The sequence below is a fragment of the Trifolium pratense genome, linkage group LG2, assembly GCF_020283565.1.
Source record: "Trifolium pratense cultivar HEN17-A07 linkage group LG2, ARS_RC_1.1, whole genome shotgun sequence".
NCBI lineage: Eukaryota > Viridiplantae > Streptophyta > Magnoliopsida > Fabales > Fabaceae > Trifolium > Trifolium pratense.
Window position 1 is genome coordinate 48,120,844 of NC_060060.1, and position 26,933 is coordinate 48,147,776.

Below are 26,933 nucleotides of genomic sequence, written 5' to 3' on the forward strand. Positions count from 1 at the left end.
GTGCAGTCATGCAGTTATCACATTTTTTATGGCCGTCTGATCAGATCAAACAGTCTATAAAAAATGATCTTATTTTTATTTTAAAATTCTTAAAATTCTGTAGTTAAACCAGGACCGTCCGATTGGGACGACCAATAATATCCAACTGTAGTGACTTTTTAACCGTACAGAATCCAGATCCACTCAAAATTAATCATTGTCACCCGAGAAACAAAGATGAACTCAACTGAATCTTAAATACACGTGCAATTTAGGTAAGATAAGATGAATGGAAGAGACCCGTGTGTGACGTGTCCCAGCGTACTTCAAACAGCAAATTCCCCACATTACCCTTTTCCTCTAACAATAAACAAAACAAAATCAGAGCAAAATCTTCTCACTTCCAAAATCATCACCACCAAAATCCAAACTACTGGATTCTTCACAAGGCAATGCCTTGCTCTTCCATCACTTCTACTACAACCGGCACCGATAACACCACCGCCAAAAACAACAACAACGAGAAGAAAAACAACGATGCTTCTTCTCTTCTCGATTTCAAACTGAACGAATCTACCTTCTTAGCTTCACTCATGCCGAAGAAAGAAATCGGAGTTAATCGATTCCTTGATTCTAACCCTAATTACGATGGTCGTGGTGCTCTAATCGCTATTTTCGGTACTGTTTTTACTACTCAGTTGACTTTCACTCTTTCATTTATCGCTTGTGAAAATTATTAATCTCAATTAACCAAACATTACTGTGTGTATTTGGATTGATTAATTAATTAATTTATTGCATGTTTAACATTTTTTTGATGGTTATTGCATGTTTAACATGATCACACTATGAGGCACCGACAGTGATATAGTTCATAAGTGTCCGTGTCTGGACATGACACAGACACCGACAAGGACATTGACACATCAACACTCTTAATAATTTGAGAAAATGACGCAGTTCAATGTTTCATAAGTGTCAGTGTCGTGTTGTATAGTGTTGTATACACACCTCTAATCTGAGGAGTGTCCGTGCTTAGTAGTTTTTTTTTGTTAGGTAGCTTAGTGACTAGACATTCCACCTTTTAAGATGGATAAGTGGAGTGTCCGGGGTTCGAACCTTGACTCTGCATTTAAAATGCCGATGTCCAATCTGAGCTAAACTCACGGGACTATGTGCTTCTTAGTTATCACATGTTATGATGTTATGTGAGTAAATACATAATTTGGTCTATGAAATTGAAGAATGTATCAATCTAAGTGCTTTACATTAACAATATTAAAAGCGGTACACAATTGCCTCTTAAACTCGTGGTTTAAGATATTAGGTCCACCGAAAAGGGTACAGAAATACTGAATACTCTCAACTAATTAAAACGATTAAAAGAACTAGGCTTTTTTGTGAATCTTCCCCCAAAATGACAATATAGCGGGCGTGGAACCGCTCTGACTCCGGGATTGTGCTGCAATGGCGCTGTTACTCAGCCGCTATTCCCGGTCGCTATGACTGCTTCTCTCACTAGCGCTTCACGGCTCTCTGGTGTGGAAGTGGAGGGCATCGCGACGATGCTCTTGCGCAAAATCGACAATATAGGTTTTAGATTCTCTAAAAAATATTTTTTATATAAATAATTTGGAGATTATTCTTCAGAGACTTTTAAAAAGGTATAAACATTGGATGGAAAAGTATTCAAGTTGAAAACAGTGATGCATGCTAAATAATTTTTCATTAATATGGTTAAAAAGCATAGACATTATTAGAATTGGGAGTTGGACCTAACTCAACCCTACAAAACCAACTTGTAAGGCGAGGATTGCCTCTACTTTATAAACCCATACACAGGCCATTTCACATCCTAATGTGGAACTTCTTAACCAACACCATAAATTATGATTTTCTCTCCATTCTATTAAAAATGGTTTTCGTCAAAAGCTAATCAATAGCTATTTCATTTTCAACATCAAATGCATTATTCATAAATATGATTTTTGAGAATAGTCTACACATAAACATACTTAGAACATAAAAAATGATTATAAAAAATCTAAAACAAATGGCCCTTAGTATGTTTCAATTATTGAATTGGAAATTTATGGATATGCATAATTGTGTAAAATTATTTTACTTGCAGTCTTGATATGCTGCTTGTATTCTAATGTGTTATGCTGTAATTGTTTTTGTTTAGTGGTTCATATTACATATTTGTTCAATCATTGTATCTGGTATTTGCATGTGTACAGATTCTGGTGTAGACCCGGCTGTTGATGGATTGCAGGTTACCTCAGATGGGAAACCGAAAATTCTTGATGTCATTGATTGGTAAACAGAAAGCTACTTCATGTTGAATTTTTATCTGATAATCCTTGTTAGTTGTACTTGATTTTCTGAGAATGATACTATGCCTTTTCTTTCTTCAGTACTGGGAGTGGTGATATTGATACCTCAAAGGTCGTGAAGGCTGATGCAGATGGTTGTATATCTGGGGCATCAGGTTAGTTCTAGAAAATTTCAAGTAGGATGTAAATGCAAATCATCGTAGTAAGACATTCTTCAATACTCGTTAAATTATGGTTGAGCCTAATTCTATTCCCCAAAGCCGGTTTGTAAGGTGTGAAATACCTCCCACTTATAAATACTTTTTCAGGCCTATCAGTATGTCACGTGATACATTTTGGGACTCTTAACAAATAATATATTGTAGTTTAGAAAGAAATAGAGGAATGCTACTATGTTTATTCCTCAGCCTTTGGCCGGTTTAAGTAAAGAAAATACAGTTAATAATATTAATCCTTGAATCAAGGAGAAGTTTTAGGAACATAGAAACAATAATTTAAAAAGAGAAAGACTTACACGGATTCTCCAACACCCCCCTCAAGTTGGTGCATAGATATCTATCATACCCAACTTGCTTATCAAACGCTCAAAGATGGGTCTGGCCAAGCTTTTGGTTAAGATATCCGCCGTTTGTTGACTAGAAGTCACAAATGGTAGACACATGATTCCAACATCTAATTTTACCTCTATGAAATGGCAGTCAATCTCAATATGCTTGGTTCTGTCGTACTGAACTGGTTTCTGAGCAGTGCTAATGGCTGCTGTACTATCAGAATATAATTTCAAGGGAAGCTCAATTTTTTATTTTACTTTACAAAATAAAAAAATAAAAAATATTTTGAAACTGTTATTATTTTTATTATATTTTGGAGGAAAATAATATCAGAAAACACTCTTCCAGACAGTTTACTTATTTTTTAAAACAAAAATTATTTTCGGAACAACAACCAAATAGACAAGCTCTAGAGTTTTCTTCTTTCAACTAGTACTAGCATGAAGTATTCATTTATTTATTAATTTTCTTTCTATTTTCCCTTTGAGTATATTTTTGTATCTTACCTTGCACATATCACCTTACTTTTGAGTTTGTTTCTTCTTTGTTTTCCCTTCTTGTTCTTCATAAAAAATTATTTACAGGGGCATCTTTGGTTATCAATACTTCATGGAAAAATCCTTCTGGTGAATGGCATGTGGGTTATAAATTGGTTTATGAGCTCTTTACAGAAGATTTGACCTCTCGTTTGAAGGTAGCATTTCAGTTCTATGAAATGTTTTAGTTCTCTTACCTATGGCTAGTAGATCTAATTTCCATTTTCTTCTCCTGAATTTTTGATTGGCAGAAAGAAAGAAGGATAAAATGGGATGAGAAAAACCAAGAGGAAATTGCGAGGGCTGTAAAACAACTTGATGATTTTGATAAGGTTCTTTGTAAAATTTGATTGATTGTTAAATATTCCAAAATCATATATTGTCAATTATGTAATCATTACTCTTTTTAATATTTTATGTAGTATGCATATTACAGGGGCAAGCTGTGTTCTGTTTTTGTTATTGCATTTTCTTATCATAATATGTTAATTCATGTCCTGTTGTATTTGCATGCATTAATTAATTCTGTTTTCAAGAAAGAACATGAAATTTCTCCTTTCGAATTCCTGCCTGTTGTAATTAATTCTGTACGTTATATGCTCTTATGAACAGAAGAGAAAGAAAAAATAAAATATGAATGTTGCTGAGAAGGGAAAGATATGAGAGACATGTTGAATTACAGAGAATATATATAGAAAGAGTCATAAATGCACGTGTTTTTGTACTTCACTTTTTTAAATTTAATTAGCAGGTCACGTTGCATTTAATACTCCTAATTTTGTAAATACTACCACGTCTTCTAGATTTGACATAGTTGTTTTGTTTGCATTTTATTATATTTGCTTATGCTTATTACATGTAACTCAAACCATCATGCATTTTGTAGCAACACATCAAAGTTGAGGATGGAAAACTTAAGAGGGTTCGTGAAGATCTGCAACACAGGCTTGATCTTCTTAGGAAGCAATCTGAGGTGAGTGTTGATCATGTCACATTACTTTGTTGCTCTTTGGTTATTGCTGTCTTTCCAGTCTTTGAAATTGAAAGTGAGTAGTTTATTCCAATTTATTATTCCTTATAGAACTCAACTCTAAGGAGTGAAATCATAATATTGAGAGAATGCTCCATGCTAGGAAATAATGTTGTAAAACCATTTCATGTCCCCTCAGAAACAATGAAATTCATGTGTTTTTGTCTATCCGACTCTTATGCTGAACACTCAAACTACGGCATTTATGCTTGTGTTTGTGCACTATTCCCAAATTTTGTCAATTGAAATTCCTTACTTTGAAAAGTGAATGCTGTTTGTTCCAGAGCTATGACGATAAAGGACCTGCTGTAGATGCTGTTGTCTGGCATGATGGGGAGGTCTGGAGGGCTGCTCTTGACACACAGAGTCTTGAAGATGATCCAGATTGTGGATTGCTTGCTAATTCTGTGCCTTTAACTAATTATAGGTACACTTTGTTTCTTGTTTTAATTTTGTTTTTATGAATATCTATTTTTTATTTATAGCTGTTGTGCAGAGATATCTAGTGAAATCGATAGATACTTACTAAGTATTACTTAGTCTTGGCAACATATTTTCAAGCCTAACAAAATTTTACTTCACCTGTCACTACATACATCCCCTGATTTGAAAACCGTATAGTCCTATTGATTCATAGCGTGTTTTCTTGATTGATTTCTTCTGCAATAAAATGCTACTGTAAAGGTTGTATATATGAAGATGCATGCTAATGTGAATAAGTTTCATGGAATTAGCGCCTTAGTGAGTTGTTCTTGTGTTTCTTGAAATATTTATTTCGTTTGAAACAATTCAACACTAACCATTTTATAAGATGTTGATAATATTTATATTGAACAGATTTGTTTATTTATTTTATGGTTGTACAATCATATTGAACAGTTTACATGACATCCACAAACTGCACTTCTCAATATATTTGGTCCTACTCTGCTTTTATAGATTTCTATACTGTTTTGTGTATAACTGAATAAAATCACATATTGATGTTATTATTTCCTTGGAAAAGAGAAGCTAACAATTACGCACGTAGAACTCGGTTATTACATATCTTTTTCATAATTGAGACATTCCTGAAATAATATAATTCACAGTTGAAGAAATTTTATATGGTCTAGCTATTGAACCGATTACCATTTTATTTCTTCAAGTATGATGTAATTTTATTCCATTCCAATGCTAACTATGACATCCTTTTATTTCAGGATTGAGAGGAAATTTGGCGTCTTCAGCAAATTAGATGCTTGTACATTTGTTGCTAATATCTATAATAATGGGAATGTTTTAAGTGTTGTAACAGACTGTTCTCCCCATGCCACCCATGTTGCTGGTATAGCTGCAGCTTTCCACCCGACGGTACTGATAATTTGATCTGTGCTTTGAAACTCTTATGAGGGATATTATACCTATTCATACATGATATTGTTTTTAGGAGCCTTTGTTGAATGGAGTTGCACCTGGAGCACAATTAATATCCTGTAAAATTGGGGATTCCCGCTTAGGATCAATGGAAACCGGAACTGGTTTAATTCGGGCACTGATAGCTGCTGTGGAGGTGCAAAAAATGTTTTTGTTTTTTGTAGTCTTCTGCTGATTATACTTTGATATTCCAATAAGTGATATTTGATTTTCCTTTTGCTTCTTATATTTGTGTTTGCCGAACTTTGATTTGCCTATTGCACGTTTCTTTTTCAGCATAAATGCGATCTTATTAATATGAGTTATGGTGAACCAACTTTACTGCCCGACTATGGACGCTTTGTTGACCTTGTGAATGAGGTATTTTCTTGGGATTTTGATTTCAACTGGGCACTTATATATATATATATATATATATATATATATATTTTTTTTTTTTCCTTCTAATTATAGAGGTTTTGGTTGTTCTACATCTAGGCGGTGAACAAGCATCGTCTGATATTTGTGAGCAGCGCTGGTAATAGTGGTCCAGCATTGAGCACTGTTGGTGCACCGGGTGGTACATCTTCGAGTATCATCGGTGTTGGTGCATATGTTTCTCCTGCAATGGCTGCTGGTGCTCATTGTGTTGTTGAAGCTCCATCAGAGGGGCTTGAATACACTTGGTATATTTCTTTTATACGTTTTATCCTTAATTTTTTAATTTTAATTTGTGTTGTTATCATTGTATGATTGATTAGATTAACTTGCAGGTCTAGCCGAGGGCCAACAGCTGATGGAGATCTTGGTGTCTGTATAAGTGCTCCTGGTGGCGCTGTTGCTCAGGTTCCTAAGTGGACTCTTCAACGGCGCATGCTCATGAACGGGACATCCATGGCATCACCATCAGCCTGTGGAGGAACTGCATTGCTCATAAGTGCAATGAAGGTTTTCGGTTGCATTTCTTTTGCAGTAAATTTTATTTGATTGGTACTACCTTGCTTACATTTTTATGATTTTCTGATGTGTATGTTCCCCGCGCAGGCTGAGGGAATTCCTGTGAGTCCATATAGTGTGAGGAAGGCCCTTGAGAATACCTCAGTTCCCATAGGTGATTTACCTGAAGATAAATTAACCACTGGACAAGGGCTTATGCAAGTTGACAAGTTAGATAATTTACTCATTCTTTACATTCAGAGAAACTTAGTAAAAATATAATTTTATAAGATTCATATTGACTTAAATCATATCCTCTATGACAGGGCTTTTGAATATATACAGAAGTGTCAAAATTTTCCATGTGTTCATTATCAGATAAATATCCAGCAAACTGGAAAAACAAGTGAGTTTACATTCTACCACGGATATTTAACCTCTCCGTTCTATGTAACCAAAGGAAGGCTGCATTATGTTTCTCTGTTGGCTTTTCTTTATATTTATAATTGTAGAAAGTACAGTATGTTAGTAATAAATTTGAGATACTGTGATTTCAAACCATTCACGCTCCTTCACTTAATAACATAATTTTTTCTTTTAGGATACATATTATCAGAGACTCTATAATCATGCAGTCTTGACTCTATAATCATACATATTGTCATTTCGTCTATCTACCATTAAAAATAAGAAATGAACTTTGTCCTTCCTTATTAGAGTTTGAACTTCCTTTCTTCAGTCTAAAGTTAGTAATGAAGTTATATTCGTACCAAATTTGTAAAACTCGGTAGATTATGCCGAGGTTTTCAATAGCACAGAATAGTGCCGTGATTGCTCCGGTGCAGTGCGGAACAGGGGCTGGTCACTTGTTGTTTCCTTAAGCTAGATTTAGGGAAAAAAGGGCAACATTTGGGTCCTTAAAGCCCACCGCAGAAAATATATAACTGAAGACTTTTAAAATAGAATAATAGTAGTAATAAAACAATAATAAAATAAGTTAATAAAAACTTACGTCCTTTATATGATTGATTAATGCAGGTCCTTCATCACGAGGCATCTACCTGAGGGAGCCTAGTGCTTGTAGGCAGACTACTGAGGTGAGATCATTCATAAATTTTGTGTTCACCACTTCATTGATGATGAAGATTATTGAGTCAGGAGTTTCAAAACTTGTAAATGATTAAGTCAGAAAACCAATTACTAATGTCTTGAATCTAATCTTGGTTAACTAGTACAGAGATCAAATCAAATAATGACAAATTATAGACTAAGGGTCCGTTTGTTATAGATTAAAAAAATAGTGATTTTGATGTAAAATAATTTAGAGATTAGTTTTTAGAGATTTTTAGAAAAGTTGAATTTACTTTGTGTTTGTTTATTATAATAAAAATCACTTTTTTTTTTTAAATAAAATAATCTTTAGTTTGTTTGGATACAACTTATAAAAGTGATTTTTTTAATTACAAATAACTTTCTTCTTTTAACGTTTCTTTTCTCTCTCCTCTAAAAAAAATCTATTATTTTATAAGCTACTCTTAGTAGTTTCTCATTTTTAGCTGTTTTCTGATTATTTTTAGCTTCTGATTAATATACAAATCTGTAACAAACATATGAAAAACAATTAAAAGTGATTATTTTTATTAAAAAAGTGATATTTTTTTCTAAAATAAGCTATAAAAAACGGCCTCTAAATAATCCTAAACAAGTTTACAATACTTGCTAAGATATTGATGAAGTAACTCTAACTGACAATTCTGTTGTTAAAAATTGATGAGGGGTTATATGATGAAATGTGATAACTCCTATTAGTGACATAGTTTGAAAAATTCTATTATATCTAGAGCTCAGAGCTTTGAAGTGGTATAGAAAGAAGGACATAGCCAGAGAAAATGTGAAGGGTTGTAGTATGAGACACATTGAATCTGGTGAACACCTGCATCTAATTTAGACAAAAGATTAGAAAATAGTGGATTGTTTTATTAGACTTCTGATTTCCAACCGTATTTAATTATAATCAGTTGGCCAATTAATTTGGTTCCGTATCCTGGAATACATTTTGAATTTTTGACCCAGATATTGATTCACTTTAAGTGCCTTTCTGGTTGCTTCTGTTTTATCTCACATCCCAATCATTTTATCACATACCAGTAAATTTTAATGAGTCCTCTTATTTCAATTGGTAGCTCTTTAATTTGTGGTTGTACTTATTCACAGTGGACAGTGACAGTTAATCCAAAGTTTCATGATGATGCCAGTAACTTTGAGGAAAAGATTCCTTTTGAGGAATGCCTTGAGTTATATTCTACTGAAAAGACTGTTGTGAAGACCCCTGACTATCTATTGCTCACTCATAATGGTCGCAGCTTCAAGTTAGTTTACATTTGTTCACCATTTTTTTCATGCTTATATATTTTCGTATGCAAGATAGTCAAAATCAATATTTTACATAGGACCGGGAAAGGGATTCGAGGACCTGTATCGCATAATATAAGTAAAATATAGGATTAAATATGTTTTTCGTCCCTATAAAGATAAAAAAAAATTTATTTTAGTCCCTGAGTATCTTTTAAACTTTGTCCACCATATTTTCTGCTACAATTTTAGTTCACGCTTTTAAAAATATACACCTGTCTAACGGAAGTCTACGTGGTTGTTTTGGACGATGGGACATTGGCAAGATCTTAAAATATCATTAACTTAACAATTTAACCATTTAATCTTTAATTTGGAGTTATCAATAAATTAATAAACATTAAAGATAATTGAAGATTAAATGGTTAAGTTGTTATGTTAATGATATTTTAAGGTCTCAACTCTCAACAATGCCTCATCATAAAAAAATTCACGACACATGTGACATAGACTTCTGTTAGACAGGTGTACTAAAAAAGACAGGTGTACGTTTAAAGTGAGGACTACAATGGTTAAGAAAATCTATGTGTGGGACAAAAGTTTAATGGAATTTTTTGTAGCAACTTAAAACGAAAATTGGTATATTTATAGGGATGAAAAACATATTTAACCCTAAAATATAATTCAAGTAAAAAAGTAGATATTTATTATATTAGTGATTAGTGATTATGAAAAAAAATCTATTTTTTCCTATAAGGAAATAGGTCAAACATCTGTTCACTTCTAGATTGCAAAATTTTGTACTGCGGAATTTAGAAAATATGAGTAATTCCCACAATTCTAAACTAAAAACACAGTATCTTCTTCATTATGACATCATCCATGAGGGTGCCTTCACCAGGCAGAACTAAAACAAAATAAGTGTGTCTATTGCTATTGATTTCTGTTAAATGATGTTAATTTTTAGTTTTATTTTTTAATGACTTACAAGTTGTTTTCATCCTCTCTCAGTGTAGTTGTGGATCCTTCCAATCTATGCGATGGTCTTCACTACTATGAAGTCTATGGTATTGATTGCAAAGCACCATGGCGTGGTCCTATATTCAGAATTCCTATTACCATAACAAAGGCCAAGGCTGTAACCAACCAGCGTCAACAAGTTGTATTTTCAAATATGTTATTCCAGCCAGGTTTGCATTAGCCCATTAAGTTAATCTCCTACATTCTGCTGGCGTCCTACTACTAAGATTTAAACTGGGCTACATGTAATGAATTCCAACAAAAACATTTGAGCTGCTTCCCAGGGGCCTTTTGGTTTCTCCCGTACATCGTTTGTTTGAAATTGAAGTTTCTTAAATTATATACCACATTGCATTCACAACATAGGTGTAGTATGTCTGGTATTCAGTCCTGTTAGAATATATGAATAAAATATTCGTTCACATAATTATTACATTATAATAAATTATATTAAACTATTTTAGTTTATCTCTTAAGATTAGCTTTCATATTTCCTTATATATAATTATGACTGTGCTTACTCTATTTGTGTGTGTGCGTGTCTGAGTGAGAGTGTCTCTATGCGGATTGTCAAATTTTATATTGGGCCTAACTCATCCCTATAAAACCGGCTTGTAAGGTGAGGACTACCACTTGCTTATAAAGACTGCACAGGCCATATCTCTAAGCAATGTGGGACTAAATCCACCCCTTCACACCCAACAGAATGAAGGTGTTGGAGGCTGCAATGAAGGCAACCCAAATGCCGCAATTAGGCGGATGGGGGCGGACCGCAATGAATGCGGAATTTCCAACACGGATGCTTCCAACTTATTAGCTAGTCTGTCTATTATAATGTTACTATTCGTGTTAGAGTGAATGCAAGTATTTACAAGTGTCCTATACATATGCCCAGTCATACTTATCTTTGTCCAAATACAAACAGTCAAGTGCATAATACAGAGTCTAACACTTTCAATTATTTCTTCTATTTCGATAGGTCATATAGAAAGGAGATATATAGAAGTGCCACATGGTGCATCTTGGGTCAATGTATCAATTAAAACATCAGGGTTTGACACACCTCGAAAATTTTATTTGGATGCTGTTCAGGTAAAATTTGCAGCTTTAAATGTTTGTTTGATTGTGGGGTCCATTTTCACACGATTTCTTTGTCCAGTTGTGCCCATTGGAAAGACCTCTGACATGGGAAAAGGTGGTAACTTTTGCTTCTTCGGGTATCAAAAGCTTTTCCTTTAAGGTAATAAGTGGTCAGACATTGGAACTAGTCATATCTCAGTTTTGGTCAAGCGGCATAGGGAGTCATGAGACTGCCAGTGTGGATTTTGAGGTAACATAATCATTATTAAGATAAACTTGTTTTTCCCACCTGATATTTGGATAGACTTTGTTGTTTCTTATATATAACTGAAAAATGTTTCTAATTTTTGAAATGATTGGCATATGATGAATGTTCCTATTACTTTCTATAGTGGTCTTGATGATTATCTTGATTCATTATATTACTTTTTTCAGAGGTTGATAATTTGTCATATTTAAGCAATAGAACACGAATTATAAATAACATGTTGAAATGAATAGACAGGTCATAAACACGATTTTGTCCTTCCTCATAGGCTAGTACTTTTATATTTGTCTGTATACATGGTGCAGCCTCTGAAAAAAGCATCATGGGCTAGTCTTCTGTGGAGGGGATCGCTCTGTTTTTTTGCATGTGTTATCTATCTCTAGGGATTCTCTCTGTTTTTTTGCATGTGTTATCTCTGCTTAAAAGCAGGGATGTGATGTGTTATTTCATTCCTCATTGAAGACACATTGGTGTTAACATGGAATTTCAGGTTGTTTTTCATGGGATAAAAGTGAATCAAGAAGAACTTATACTTGACGGAAGTGATGCACCAGTCAGAATTGATGCTGAAACACTACTGATATCTGAGGAACTTGCTCCATTGGCTATTCTAAACAAGGTCATATTTCAAAGTTTTAATACCTTTTCATTTTGTTCTTTTCCATTATGCTGTTGACGTCGGATGCCAATGAGAGTTTAACCTGTTCCATTTATGTATACTTCTATACAAAACATGCAGATTAGGGTTCCATATCGACCAATAGATTCTAAGATTTATGCACTCTCAGCAGACCGGGATAAACTTCCATCTGGAAAACAGATACTGGCTCTGATTTTGACGTGAGTTTTGAATTTATTGTGTTGTTTGACTGTGGATCATTTAGACAGCCTTTTTATCAGTATTCTGATATTGCAGCTACAAGGTCAAATTGGAAGATGGAGCTCAAGTAAAACCTCACATACCATTGCTAAATGACCGTATATATGACACTAAATTCGAGTCCCAATTTTATATGATTTCCGACTCAAATAAGGTATGGTAATACTATGTGATTTCCCTTTTGTTTTGAAAATGAGTTGGGTAGTTTCCATTTTTATAAAATACCCCAATCATACGAGTAATAAATTGCCTGCAAGTTATGCATGTACTTAGGCATGCTGACTTTTATATTGCTTACTATGCCATATTTCTAGTTGATAAAGAGATGCGCTAATGTTGTACCAAAAAAAAAAAAAGAGATGCGCTAATGATATTGGGTCATAGTGTGTGTGGCAATCAATAATATTTTTCTTTACTTGATGGCTTTCTTTCTTCCATCATGTTTTCAATTTTGGTAGATTCATTTGTGAGACCAAGATTATTTTTCAATTCATCTCCTCCTGCCGAGGTTCAATTCATCTTCTAGAAAGGACTGTAAACCATCTTAGTGTTTAGCTTTGAGACTAACTCAACCCACTTATAATCATATTTAGACCATATCAATGGCCGCCGTGAGACTCATTTTGACATAATGGCTTTCTTTATGTGATTCCAACAATTTTTGTATTTTGGTTGCTTCGTTTGTTTCATACATTAATCTCTTTAGTTTTTTCACTGTTCTGATAATAGCGTGTATATTCACGTGGAGATGCCTATCCAAGCTCTACAAATCTTCCCAAGGGAGAATATAATTTGCAGCTCTATTTAAGGTATATGAACTTTTCTAGGCATATATGAGTGCATACACATTTTTGTTCCCACTGTAGCTTTCTATAGACCTGATGAAGTTATTAACTCCAAACTTGTATATTTGAAAATTTTGAATTCATTAAATTCCTAGTATTGTTTAGAGGACTTTGAAGTTTGGTTTATATATTAAATACTTGTTATAAGAAGTTGTTCATAAAAGATTTACACAAATGTGTTCATTCAAATTATTCCTCTACATTCACTATAATGTATTTGTTTCAGGCATGACAATGTGCAAATTTTGGAAAAGATGAGGCATTTGGTGTTATTCGTTGAGAGAAATTTGGAGGAGAAGGTAGTTTATTGCTTCAATATTATGTTTTTCTCAAATGGTCAACTGTTGCTTAAGTCTATTGTGGTTTAAGTTTTTGAGATGAGATTATACAATTTATATGACTCATGATAAAGTTGGGATCTATGAACTACGAACCCTGACACAGACACCTGACATGACACTGCTAATGTAAACAACATATTAATTTAATTATTATATTTTTTAAAAATATTAATATTATTTATAAAAGATGAAATTTGAGAATCAAAACCTATACACGTGCATCTAAATTGTGCAATTTATTTCATTAAAAAAATTCCTAAAACAAGATACGATGATGGTATTTGACCTTTATTTATCCATCTATTATTGAAATAGCTAAAAATGTTGTGACCAAATTTAATGTCTATAACCCTTCATTGATCAACATTGCTTTGACTCATCTTTAACCCTTGTAAATGTGTCCAAGGTGTGTTGAAGCAATTTTTTTTTTGGACAATTGTCCAAGCTGTCAGACATGTGTTGTACGAGTGTCATACAAGTATCCTTCTTTAATTTAAATTTTAAACATTTATTACTTAATATGTTTTGAATTTTGTCTCCAGGATGTTATTCATTTAAATTTTTTCTCTCAACCTGATGGCCCGCTTATGGGAAATGGTTCCTTTAAGTCCTCACTATTGATTCCAGGGTATGTGAGTAGGTTTTATAGTTCCGATTTTTTCTCAAGTATTAAATGTTTTCTTGTGATGTGGTGTTGATGTTTTTCTTAAATGTTTATAGTATAAAAGAAGGATTGTATCTTGGTCCACCACAAAAAGAAAAGCTTCCCAAGGTATATTGTTCACCGTTGTTAACTCTCTAGATATTACCACTAATAGTGCATAATGGTATTTGTATATTTCTGTAGAATTCTCAACAAGGTTCTGTATTGGTTGGGGCAATTTCGTATGGGAAACTGATAGATCAGGAGAAAAAAGATCCGGAAAAGCACCCTGCTTCATATCAGATTTCTTATGTAGTTCCTCCAAATAAGGTCACCCTCTGTCTTATAAAGTTACCTCCCTTATAATAATTATAATTGCAGATCCCGTGCTTGTCTAGGGTTGATTTCAACATTCACCTATGTGTGCTGTGGTTGAATCTACTTTCATGTTGACCTTGATTAATGTCTAATTAGATTTCTCTTCTGTTGAAAGGTTGATGAGGACAAGGGAAAAGGTTCTTCCTTCTCTACCAAAAAGACTGTTTCTGAACGTATAAAAGAAGAGGTATAGTAGTCATCATACTTCAGTAAAAGAGCTCCCTGTTGTTTTTGTATCCTAGTATCTCCTTGTGGTTAAATATATGCCTTTTATGCATTTATTTAATTTTCTTTCCAACTGTATTGCACGAACCATATTTTATACGTTGGTTCTGTTATTTTAATTAATGTATAGGTTATTTGCTCAAAAAAATTAATTTGTTCAATAATTCAATTAATGAACAAATATTGGTTAGTGGGTGGTTTTAATTTTTTTACTTTATTTGTCAACTCGTGTGAATCTTTATCTCTTTAAAAGTTATGCTTTTTTTGATGAGTATAGAGAAAAAACAATGCATGTATTGTTAAGCTGAAAATGTAAGCATAGAATTAGATTTATGAATGAAACGATTGTAAATATATTGTACTATATTTTAATTATGACTTGACTTTACTATCTTAATGTGGATTTTATTCTATAATTCACATTTTTGAATGGTTAACTTCAGATGTCATTGCTATCTAATTTTACCTTGACTTTTAAATCAGGTAAGAGATGCAAAAATAAAAGTTCTGGGAACACTAAAACAGGAAAGTGATGAGGAGCGCTCAGAGTGGAAAGAGCTAGCCGCCTCACTTAAAGTCAGTATTTGGCTTCTTTTGTTTCTCTGTTAAATCCTGTGTTCAATTTAGTATTGCAAAAGCTATTGTATTATTTCAGTAGAGAATTCACTCCTTAAATAGGAGAATTGTACATAATATCTAATATCTAATTATCTATGCCTTGGACTAAGGAATGATAGGATCAAAAAGAGGGAAATAAACAAAATAAAATATTGATCTTAATAATAATTGCGCATATCACCAACAATGAATTGGTCCAAGTGGTAAGAGACTTGGGCCCCTTATGCAGGTGGTCAGGGGTTCGATCCCTGACTCGTGCGTATGGAAAAAATTTGGTTGGGAGGGGAGAACCCACCTTGTGTGCCCCACAGGTTCCCGGGCGGAGATTAGTCACTGCTAAAGGCGGTGGGAACTTCGTACACCTAACATGGTAACCAAAAAAAAAAAAAATCCAAATATCCTAATAATAGGAAAGTAAATGAGTGCATATTTGTTTTGTTAAATCTGTGATATCTTCTACACTATTTAATATCTTTTCTTTTACAAGATTGTTGCTTTTCTTTTCTATTTTATGTTTATCAAAATTATGATATATGTATTCAGTTGTCTATTCTCTGCGTTACATATTTACTAATATATACATGATATGATATGTTTCATTGCAGTCGGAATATCCAAAATACACTCCATTGCTAGCAAAGATTTTGGAAGGTTTAGTTTCTAGGAGTAATGTCAAAGATAAAATCCACCATGATGAAGAGGTACGCATTTTCTGTAGAAAACGATTAACATGAATTGTTCCACCACTACCTTTCTTCCCTCGTCTCTCTCTGAGTTTCCTGTATTTTAGTTATAATATCATCTTATGGAATATTATAATAGTGTGGCTAATCTATAATCATTGTTGGAGCATGATCTACTAGGTGTAAACTTTTTATCGAGGCCTTATTCAAGGCCTTATTCAATAACTCTAGATTTTTTTTACCTCCCCTCCATCTTTTTCATCTCTTCCTCTTGCATATTTCACACATCACTTCCCATTGCTCGAACCTGCAACATATGCAGGGTACTTATAACAACATCTTGCGTCACCTTTGCAGCTTATCCTTGCTACCTCAGTAATCTTATCTATAGTCATATGAGTAAAAGGTTTTATTGAAATTCTCGCAACCGATATGGGACTTATTAACAAAATTGTTTATCTTGTAGAATTTTGTACTGGTGTGTATAATTATGAATAACAGGGTTATTTTGTTCAGGTGATTGATGCAGCAAACGATGTGATTGATAGTATTGACAAGGACGAGTTAGCAAGATTTTTTGCCCTAAAAAATGATCCAGAAGATGAGGACGCAGAGGTGTTCTTTCTCCCTAAAATAATGAAACATTCGTTCACTTTTTTCAAATATTTACATATATTTAAAAATTAATAATCTTGTATTTACAAGAATAAAATTGAATTGGGCTAGTTTCCACGATTCTGAGGTTCCCTATGCTTCATAAATTTGTTTTATTTCCAAAGCTATATAACAAACACTTTTATCATTACCAACTTTAGCTATTTGAAATATGTTTACATTTAATGATCTTTTAATCTGACTGCAGAATATCAGGAAAAAGTTTGAGTCTACCCGAGACCAGTTAGCAGAGGCACTGTACCAAAAGGGGCTCGCGCTGGCAGAGATTGAATCCTTAAAGGTTAGAGCTTTTATTCTATTTCCGATCATAATTATAGCAATTTTTGTGTTTTTTCATTACTTATATCATGGTTTCGTAGGCAACAAGATAGAAACTTGGGTTCGACGGGTGTATATAAAATACAAAACTAATGCTCACCACATTATTTTTACATTTCCATGTTCATTGAGTATTTACACGTCTTAATTTGGAAATAACATTTTGAGCCTATTAACATTGCTAGCTTAGACAAGTGTTTATAAAGCTCACAATGGCTATAGATACATAGCCTTGAGGGTAACATCTACTAGGAAACTAAACTAGTCACTGGCCTAGAAAATTGTTATTGTCTTACACACACTTATGATGATATTTGTCAACATTGTTGCCCGCATGTACTATATAGGTATAAAAGCTAAAAGCTTTTCACATAGTCTCATGTGGTTAGGTTGAACTGAGTCATCTGCATTTTGCTTGTGAGGAAAATGTCGGAGGAGTCAGTTACCATCCTTAAATGAGTCACATCCATTATGATAATGATAACATTTACTCCCTCTGTTCCAAATTATAAGTCGTTTTGATCATATTACACAAATTAAGAAATGTAATTATGTTGTATGGAAAAGAGAAGTTATGAGTTAGTATACAAAATTGTCCTTCATTAATGGTATGAGAAAGATAAATTGAAGAATTAAAATAAGATAGAGTAATAAATATTTAAGGTTATAATAGGAAAAATAGCATTAAATACTTCAAAGCGACTTATAATTTAGAACTTATAATTTAAAACGGAGGGAGTAATTATTTTTTTATCAATTAAAAGTTGGCAGACTTGACTTGGTGTATATTGTCAAAGGATTTGGATGCAACGGAACAAACAAAAGATGTGGACAGTGAGCAATCTAGAGATGGTGGCAGTCATCCAGACTTGTTCGAAGAGAATTTTCTAGAACTGAAGAAATGGGTTGATGTAAAGTCGTCTAAATATGGAATTCTCACAGTAACACGTGAGAGGCGTTCTAAAAGGCTTGGGACAGCATTGAAGGTATTTTCTTTTCAAAAACTGTTTCATTTGTTGCTGTAGGGATGATAACTCACTAATTTTTTAATTACTAACTGTATCATTTATGATTCTGGTGTCCATCTGAGCAACATAGACTCAAATACACTTGCGCCAGAAAAACCCGTGCTCCAAATAAAATAGAAAATATAATATTTGGAGCACGGGTTTTTGTAGGATTCTTAGTTCCTTAATAATATTATTTGTACGTGTTTTCCTAGTTAATTCTAGGCTTGCCAATGTTATTAAATATTTTTTATTTATAATATAACAACTAATAAACCAATATACCGAAAGTAATGTAGTTTCATTATAAAGTGACATGATGATACTTCCAAAGTTCAGTAGTCATATCATTCATAATTTCTTAATGTTACAAATTGCCAATGAAGCCCAAATACTTGATACAATACGGACATGGAGATACACGAAGATTTTAAGTACACAATTTAAAATGCTTTCTTCTCCTAGAGACATTTTTTCTGTCCAAGAGATGAAACAAAATAAGAGAAGAGATGATACATAGTGTTTACTTTAGAGAGAAGACGAGAAAAAACAGAGTATTTAGAAAGAAGGAAAACAACAGAGAATGTAGACTGGAGACAATAAGAGAAAAAACAGAGCATGTAGAGAGAAGTAACAGAGAACATGTTGAGAAATAGGACAGAAATGGTGAAAAATATGAAAAAAAAAAACTGGCTTTTGGAGTATAAAGTATCCTGTATGTATCCTTGCCATACAGCCGTATCGCAAACATATTTGCCAATTTTGTTTTTTAAAAAATAAAATTTAATTGTTACTCCCCGGATATGTATCGGGCCGTATCAGACACATATCAGTGTCGGATACGTGTCAGACACCGATACTTTGGCATTTTTGGAGTATCGGAGCTTCCTAGCAAATTGCCATTTAAAATAGGCTCAGACTAATATTTAAAATAATGTCTTCTAGCCCTTTAAGAAAAACATTACGACCTTTTTTTAGGGACGCTCCAAATTGGTTCTTGTGGTTCTTTTGCTGATGAGAAACTTCAACCCCAGCGAATGATAAAACAACAGCAACTGGTTCGTAGGAGGCTCCCACTATACATATGTAGTTTGTAGGAAGGATAGGATGTCATAGGAAGTATTATGGGTTGTTTGAAACCAAATCGTTCCGGTTTTCATCATTACATATCATAACTTGTGTGATTAATGTATCTTTATATTCAGGCAAATCTAAAACAATGAATCAATGTAAGTGATGAGGAAATACTGATCTTATATGAATTTCTGCCTTTCCTGGATTCAGGTACTGAGTGACATAATTCAAAATGATGCTGAGTCTGCCAAGAAGAAATTCTATGAACTAAAGCTCTCATTGCTTGATGAGATTGGATGGAAACATTTAGCCACATATGAGAGACAATGGATGCTTGTGCGTTTCCCTCCAACCTTGCCCCTTTTCTAGGGTCTGCCTAATGGAATTAAGTTTGATAGCAATGTTGCAAAATAAGGAGCCATGTCCTCTTTGAATAATCTTTGTGAGAATAAACATGTAGCATTGATATTATTAGAACTTTTATATGTATGACCTAGTGATGGATCATGGTTTGTGGCAGGTGGCAACTTTCATATATTAAAATTGATGTTAAAACTTAAAAGAGGATATGGAACAGTATGGTGCAGTTTTACTTAAAAAGATGTATTTCATACATAAAAATAAATTGTATGGTAAATTCTCAGAAACATAAAGGTACATTTTATATTCTATTGGCAAAGAATAAATTCCAATGTCTTGTATACTGGTGTTTTTTAAAGGTCTTGCTGACGAGTGTCTTTAGGATACTCTTTTAGCATTTCATTTAAAGAAATTATTTAAAATGTGAAACATTTCAATTTTTAATGTGTTGACTTTATATATTTTTATAATTTTTTTTACAAATCTTACTATTGAATGTTAGCATTTTCCATATTATCTAATACCATTCCAAATTTCATATGACAAGAGTTGAAATATCTAGTTTTTAATTTTCTGTAAATCAAACTTACCTATAAAGTGGATGGATAACTTAAAAATCAAAACCAAAATTACACATAAAAATATACTGAAATAATTACACACTTGCGGTGCAATGATAGTATTTTATTTTTCTGTAAATCAAACATACCTATAAAGTGGATGGATAACTTAAAAATCAAAACCAAAATTACACATAAAAATAAGAATTTAATTTATATGCACCGTCAATGTAATGTTATTTTACACATGCGTCCAATAATATACCGAAACATCATGTATGATATTTAAAAATATACTGAAATAATTACACACTTGCGGTGCAATAATAGAACGGATAAACGGACATGTAAGTGTGTGAAGAAAAGAAATATAAGATTTCATCAAATTCATCCTAAAATTATATATTTCGAGAATATATTTCTTAATCTAATTCTTTTATTTAGTTATGAAAAATTACTTATAAATGAGATATCTAATATGTTAAATGTTCTTTTTTGGAGTAATTAACAAGCAACTTGCTTTAAGTATAAAATTATAGCTATGTCAACTCAAGCACATGATATTTGTCCATATTATATGGTTTGGAAAATTAACGCCTTCACCTCTCGATCTTTTGATTTGATGTTCTAAGATTTTATAAAAAGTAGGATACAATATGACATGAATAAAATTTCTTTAGAAATTCCATCAACAAAAGTATAAAATAATAGACTATGGAAAATATATTATTGGATTACTTTTCGTAATTTTATTTATTTGTTTTTTTAAGTGTTAACATTCCGGTTTTTAGGAGAAGGGGGCTTAATAATCCAGAGTTCGGCTTCATGGTAACTTGGTAAGTAAAGTTTGACTAATAAGTTGTTCTATTCAGGAACCGAATGATCCATCATTTGGTGATGCTCATTAACCATTTAAGTCTAATAACTTGGTTACTTTTTGTAATTTACGATGAAAGAAAATTACTCACATATGAATATGGTGAACAAAATAAAAACAGTATTATCAATTGCCAAAGGATGAGCACAATATTTATATTTGGACAAAGTATTATCGACAAAGTATTATCAATTGCCAAAATCCTCTATACGCGTGCGTGAAGGAACAATTATATTATTAATAACTATATATTATAAAAAATAAATAAGAAAAAACACAAAATGAAATTTAAGGGACCAATCTGGATCTTTTTTTTCTTCTTTAAGGGACTATTGTGAAATGTCTTTAAGGAACCAATAAACTAATTAAGCCTTAAAATTATTATGAGAAGAATGTACTAAGAAATTGTTACAAGACTGTTTATGAGAGTTTATGAAGATAACTTTTTTCTTTGAATGATAAATATATTATATATTAATATAAAAATAAAAAAGTACATGATAATAATATAATGTTCAGAAGAATACCCAACAATCTCTAAGGTAAGACATGAAAGCAAACAAGTAAATAAAACTACAAGAAAACACCAACAAACTAGAAGCCCTCAAAGACACCACTATGAAAAGAAGAATACTCTCAGAAAAAGAGAATCAATGATCAACCATAAGTAGGACAAAGTAATAAGGGGCACTCCAATTTCCCTGACCATCGAGACCCAACACGACACCCAAGAAACCTTACCGTTCCGTGACCATCGAGACCCAACATGACACCCAAGATACCTTACGGTGGATACAACTTATTAAAACAACTTATGACATGTGTATAAGTTGTTTTAAACTTATTTTAATAAGCTTTCAAGAAAAGTCTGACTTTATTTAATCTTTTATTCTAAAGTTAACTTATAAAAAACTTATATAATAAGTGTTTATACTATAAGCACTTAATAATGCTATCTAAACTGGGCTCTAAATGGACTGGACTATTAGAGGGAGCCCATAGGCTGGCCTTAGGGAGAGCATAAAAGAAGGTGAATGGATATAAGTTGGGGAGATTTTAAAACTAAATCTAGAGAGAAGAAGGGTTAACACTATCTTATACTCCATGAAGCTCAAGTTTCTACCAATACACATTCTTCCTCCAAACCCAAAAGGTAAGTATCCCATTTTTTGGTTGCATCCACCATTTACATCGTCCATGAACCTTTCTGGTCGAAACTCATTCACATTTTCTCCCCACAACAATGGGTCATGGTGCATCGCGACAACGTCGATCCACATGTTGGTCCCGTTAGGAATTGTTAAATTATCAAATTTAATGTCTTCTCTAGCTTGCCTTTGAACATTTGGTGCTGATGGATAGAGCCTTAGAACTTCATTCATCACCCACTTCATCTAAATATTTGGACAAAAATCACATTGAAAAAATATATCTTAGTGAATGCAAGAAAACATCATATTATTAACTACCAAAACAAATGAAATTTACTATTGAATTTTTTGGGTACATAATTTACTATTGGATTTATACATAAAAATCTATGAAATCCATTTCTATTAGTAAAATACTGTAAAAACATTTGAGATAGTGTAAATTCATGGTACAAATTCGTCCGATCTAAAATATAAAAAAAATGATTGGTAATTTTTTTTTAGACATAATTAATCCAAATTTTTTATCAAATACATCAAATTCCTTACCAATATTCCTTAATATTTTTGAAAGGAGTAGTACAATTTTCTCTGTATTTACTATGTGAGTGTTTTTTATTTAATGTGTGAATGTTTTGCATATACACACGAAAAGAATGAAGTAGTTTGAAAGTGTGGTATTGACCAATTCATAGTGGGAATTCATCTATACGTAAGCTGTTAGATATGCAAACTTGGTTTTGTCTCTCACACAACATGACAAACAACGTAACATAGATATTGCAGCATCGGTAGAGATCCTCTTCATTTTCCAAAAAAAAATTGTGCGGTTTATTATTATAGTTTTGAAATAAATCAATAATATAAATTTATATTTTTTGAAAAGCATTAACATTATTTGAATATTTATACACCAAAATTTTAATAATTATAATTTTCATTTCTTTTAAGAAATTGAGAGATCCTAACTCGGAGCATTACACGAGCTCTAAAGGAAATTATTAATTAATTTGTTTTGTGGGCCATCAAATTATGGATACAATAATGCTACATTTTAAATCTCTTAGCCACCTTTAGTAAAAAAAAAAAACATCTTAGCCACCATATACGTTTTAAATTAATTTTCCTTGAGGCTATTTATACCCAATTTTTTTTTGTGGTCTATAGCTTGTTGGATAAAAATTCCACGTGAATAAATAGAATCTCCGTGGTTCGAATCTCAACTCTTGTATATATAATGCGATGTCCCTATCAATTGAGCTAAACTCACGGAGACGATACCCAACTTTTTCTATTGATAACAAAGAATTCTCCAACATTTTAAATGAGAATACAAATTTATTTAAACAATAAATACATTTAAAATCTATAACATTTTATTATTGTTTTTATAAGCTATGAATTTTTATTATAAATATAACAAAAAAATTCTCTTATAATAAAAAGACTAAATTATGTTTTTGGTCTCTTACCTTAATATTAGATTTTTCCTTTGGTCCCTAATTTTTTGGTTTTATTTATGTCCGTTAACTTATAAGTAATCAACAATGAATACTTTGTTTAAAAAAAAATGGATATTTTAGTTTTAAATAATGAATATTTTAATTCTTTAAAATACAAATATAAGTTATTTTGATCTCTGATAAAAATAATTGTCCCTTAAAATTAGAATGAGAGGTAGTAAATTGAATGACTATATATATAGTGCTTTAAGTTTCACCATAAAACAAACATGAATGATTTATTTTTTTGGAGTAATTTTTGGTGTTTCTTATGTATATTTTTATTTTGTTTTTGAGTATTTCTGGTACTCCTTCTCAGTATTTCGACTGTTTTATCATATATATATATATATATATATATATATATATATATATATATTTCCATTAAAAAACACATGAATGATTTATATAAATTACCTTTTTCAATCCAGCAAGCACATTGATATCAACTTCTTTATCACCAACCACTTCTCTTATCTCATCTCTCAATTGATTTTGCCAATCTTCATTCATAGCTAAAAGCATCAAAGTCCAAGAAATAGCCAATGCTGTTGTCTCATGACCAGCAAAGAAGAATGTCTTGCATTCATCCACCAATTCTTTTGTGCTCAATCTTTTCCCATACTTTCCATCAACTTGATTTTCATGCAACAACAAATCCAACAAATCTTCTCTACCTTTTCTTTCCACTTTTGATTCCTTTCTACTTTCTATGAAACAAAGCAAAAGCTTATCTATCTCCTTTCCTAGTTTCTTTGCCTCTAGGGTTTTTTTGATGTCAATGAACTTTATATATGGAACACCTACATATCTTGTTGTCTTGAAAAGTGCCATTTGTAGGGTACGTAATTTTTCACATATTTTTCTTGCATTGTCATCGTTTATACCAAAGCTTGTTCTAGCTATGATCTCTCCTGCGGTTGCAACGATCTCTCTTTCAATATTAATTTCGAGGTTTCCGGAGTTGATTCGAGTAGTCCATCTATCCATCATTTTCTTTGTAGATTCTACCATCATGCTTGACATTGCCTAATATATCATTACACACAGAGTTTGTATATGTTAGTAATAAATTAATTACATAAATGTCTTCATGAATATCGCTCAATTGATAAATAGGACGATGTGTATATATTTGGTGTGAAATAATATTGTGTTCCTATATCATTTTTGTAATCTAAAAGATGACAACAAACTTAGCCAAAAAAAGAAAAGAAAAGGAAGACAATTTAGATAAACATTATTTAAAAGATGTATGCATATTATTTAAATGATTTGACTACGTTGAGATGTCCTAAGACATTTGAATATGTCAAATCATTTGATGAAAAAATTAATAATTTGTACTACGTACGTATTATAATACTTTTTTTTTTTTGACACAACGTATTATAATACTTAAAATTCAAGTATTTTTTTTGTGTGTGATTAATTTAATCTTTTTTATCTTAATGGTTCATTTCAAGTGTTCCGTGTATTTTTTTTTTTGTCAAATAGTCTAGTGACTAGAAATTTCACCCTTAAAATGTAAAAGTGGAATGATCAGAGTTCGAACCCCAACTCCCTTCTGCCAACTGAGTGTAACAATCCTTTAACTTGCTTTCAATGTACCTAAAGTGATTTCTTTTGAATTGTAAGGGATGAGTACCCCTTGTACTCCTTATAATTCAAATTTTTGCTTATATTAAAAAAAACCATAATTTTCTCTAGAAAGAAAGAGGGAAAGAATTAATTAGACCTTCAATTTAATAGGAGAAAATGTTGGGGATATAACATGCCTATGATGAACCCACTCATTGCCTTCAACCATCACCAAACCCTTTCCAAACATAGGCTCTCTATCATTTCTAAACACATTTGGTTTTCCCCATCTCTTTGCTATAACCTCTGTGGACATTTTCTTCAAGAATTCTGGATCTGCAATGTATAGAAAAGGTTCTGTCCCTAGCCAATAGATGAAAACCTTCCCTACAAAAAAAAAATTACATTTACTTTGTTATAAAAAAATACAAAAATAAATTATCCAATTAATAATTTAACAAATGTTATGAATTTGTTCACATATTTATCGTTTTTCATTTTTAGCGATGTTGAAGTATGACACAAGGTTTTAAATTGCGATTCGCATCCGCAGTTACGGCTGGTATTACTAATGTTGTAGCCTCCGCAACTGCATCGCACCGCAATTGCGGTGTGATTTTCATTCACATGTATAGCCGCATGATAATCGCATCAGAAACAATATATCAGACGATTTTGGAGACCTAAATGCATATGTGGAGTATACTATATATTTTGGAGACCTAATATAATTACCATGAGAATTTTGCCACCTAGAAAAATAGGGGAAAACAAATGAATGTATATCATGGGTTAGCTTTGAGGACCCAAATGAAGAATGAACACCATTCTTCTTTTTCATCTCTTGGACATTTCCAAATGGAAAATTTGGGGGTGGCCCTTGAAATCCACATCTATGAAGCTTATGATTTCTTTGAGTTGGTGAAATCCACCAAGAAAATATTAGTTTCAATAATAAAATGAGAGCTAATATTGCCAACAAAGTTAATATTCCAAATAACACCATTCTCTCTTTTTTTCTTCTTAGTATGAAATTATCACTCTTAAGATTTTAGAATTTAAGTTATGTTTTTGTTATGGAAAATACAAGTGCAAAATGATTATTTATAGAGTGAGATACTGAGTAGGAAAAGAGAATAGAAATCATGCTTGACTTTTGACCATGAAAAGTTTGAATATTTGCTAGGTTGCTAGTTTAAACCTTTTTGGCACACATTTGTGTTTCTCATTATTAAACCTTTTTGGCCCACACTTGTGTTTCTCACTACTTTGCATTTTGACATTTAATTTGGTCGGAAGGAACATTGATAAATTAATTTAATTTTTTTTTTAATAATCAAATTGATAGTCTTTAGCCGATTTTTAACACCTTTTACACTTGGATCCAAAATAATTGAGTGAATCAATCGTTTTTTTTATCCAATAGTAATACATTTATCGCATAATAGTAATACATTTATGATTTATTGCATAATAGTAATACAAAAAAAGCTAACCGCTATGTTTGTCAAACATATCCTAAATCTAAGTATAAATCCTTGACATACAAGATTTAGTTTTAATGACCATCCTCTAGGATAGTGTATCGATTTATATCTCGGAGAAGTTTTAGACTCTAGAAGCTAAAAAGTACTCCCTATGTCCTTATTTATAAGAGTTAGTTTGACAAAACACGGGTTTTAAGAAATGTGGTTTTAGTATTAAATTGGTTGACAAATTATATTGATTTTTC

General features: G+C 32.2%; 2 protein-coding genes across 3 annotated transcripts; one reads left to right on the plus strand and one right to left on the minus strand.

Annotated features, from left to right (window-relative positions):
* The first annotated feature begins 218 nt into the window (after nucleotides 1–218).
* On the plus strand, nucleotides 219–19,856 carry LOC123906451 (tripeptidyl-peptidase 2-like). 2 transcript variants are annotated; one of them, XM_045956363.1, is made up of 34 exons: nucleotides 219–657; nucleotides 2,220–2,298; nucleotides 2,397–2,470; nucleotides 3,451–3,560; nucleotides 3,654–3,734; nucleotides 4,289–4,375; nucleotides 4,717–4,859; nucleotides 5,635–5,785; nucleotides 5,862–5,984; nucleotides 6,125–6,208; nucleotides 6,326–6,513; nucleotides 6,601–6,775; nucleotides 6,872–6,993; nucleotides 7,090–7,169; nucleotides 7,802–7,860; nucleotides 8,978–9,132; nucleotides 10,127–10,305; nucleotides 11,115–11,227; nucleotides 11,295–11,465; nucleotides 11,974–12,102; nucleotides 12,223–12,323; nucleotides 12,400–12,517; nucleotides 13,093–13,172; nucleotides 13,435–13,507; nucleotides 14,092–14,177; nucleotides 14,270–14,321; nucleotides 14,397–14,522; nucleotides 14,686–14,757; nucleotides 15,279–15,371; nucleotides 16,019–16,114; nucleotides 16,613–16,711; nucleotides 16,959–17,051; nucleotides 17,887–18,075; nucleotides 19,381–19,856. In XM_045956363.1, exons 1-34 carry the CDS (start codon nucleotides 432–434, stop codon nucleotides 19,537–19,539), a joined length of 3,966 nt encoding a protein of 1,321 aa, XP_045812319.1. In that variant the 5' UTR covers nucleotides 219–431; the 3' UTR covers nucleotides 19,540–19,856. The 2 variants fall into 2 exon arrangements, with proteins under 2 accessions (XP_045812319.1, XP_045812318.1); XM_045956362.1 differs by having other exon boundaries at nucleotides 262–657; nucleotides 17,854–18,075.
* A 2,068-nt stretch (nucleotides 19,857–21,924) lies between these two features.
* LOC123909718 (cytokinin hydroxylase-like) lies at nucleotides 21,925–26,262 on the minus strand. The gene is made up of 4 exons (XM_045960601.1): nucleotides 25,937–26,262; nucleotides 25,359–25,588; nucleotides 24,038–24,649; nucleotides 21,925–22,361 (listed from the first exon to the last, which is right to left on the minus strand). The coding sequence occupies exons 1-4, from the start codon at nucleotides 26,205–26,207 to the stop codon at nucleotides 21,936–21,938; spliced, it is 1,539 nt and encodes a 512-aa protein (XP_045816557.1). The 5' UTR covers nucleotides 26,208–26,262; the 3' UTR covers nucleotides 21,925–21,935.
* Between the last annotated feature and the right edge of the window lie 671 nt (nucleotides 26,263–26,933).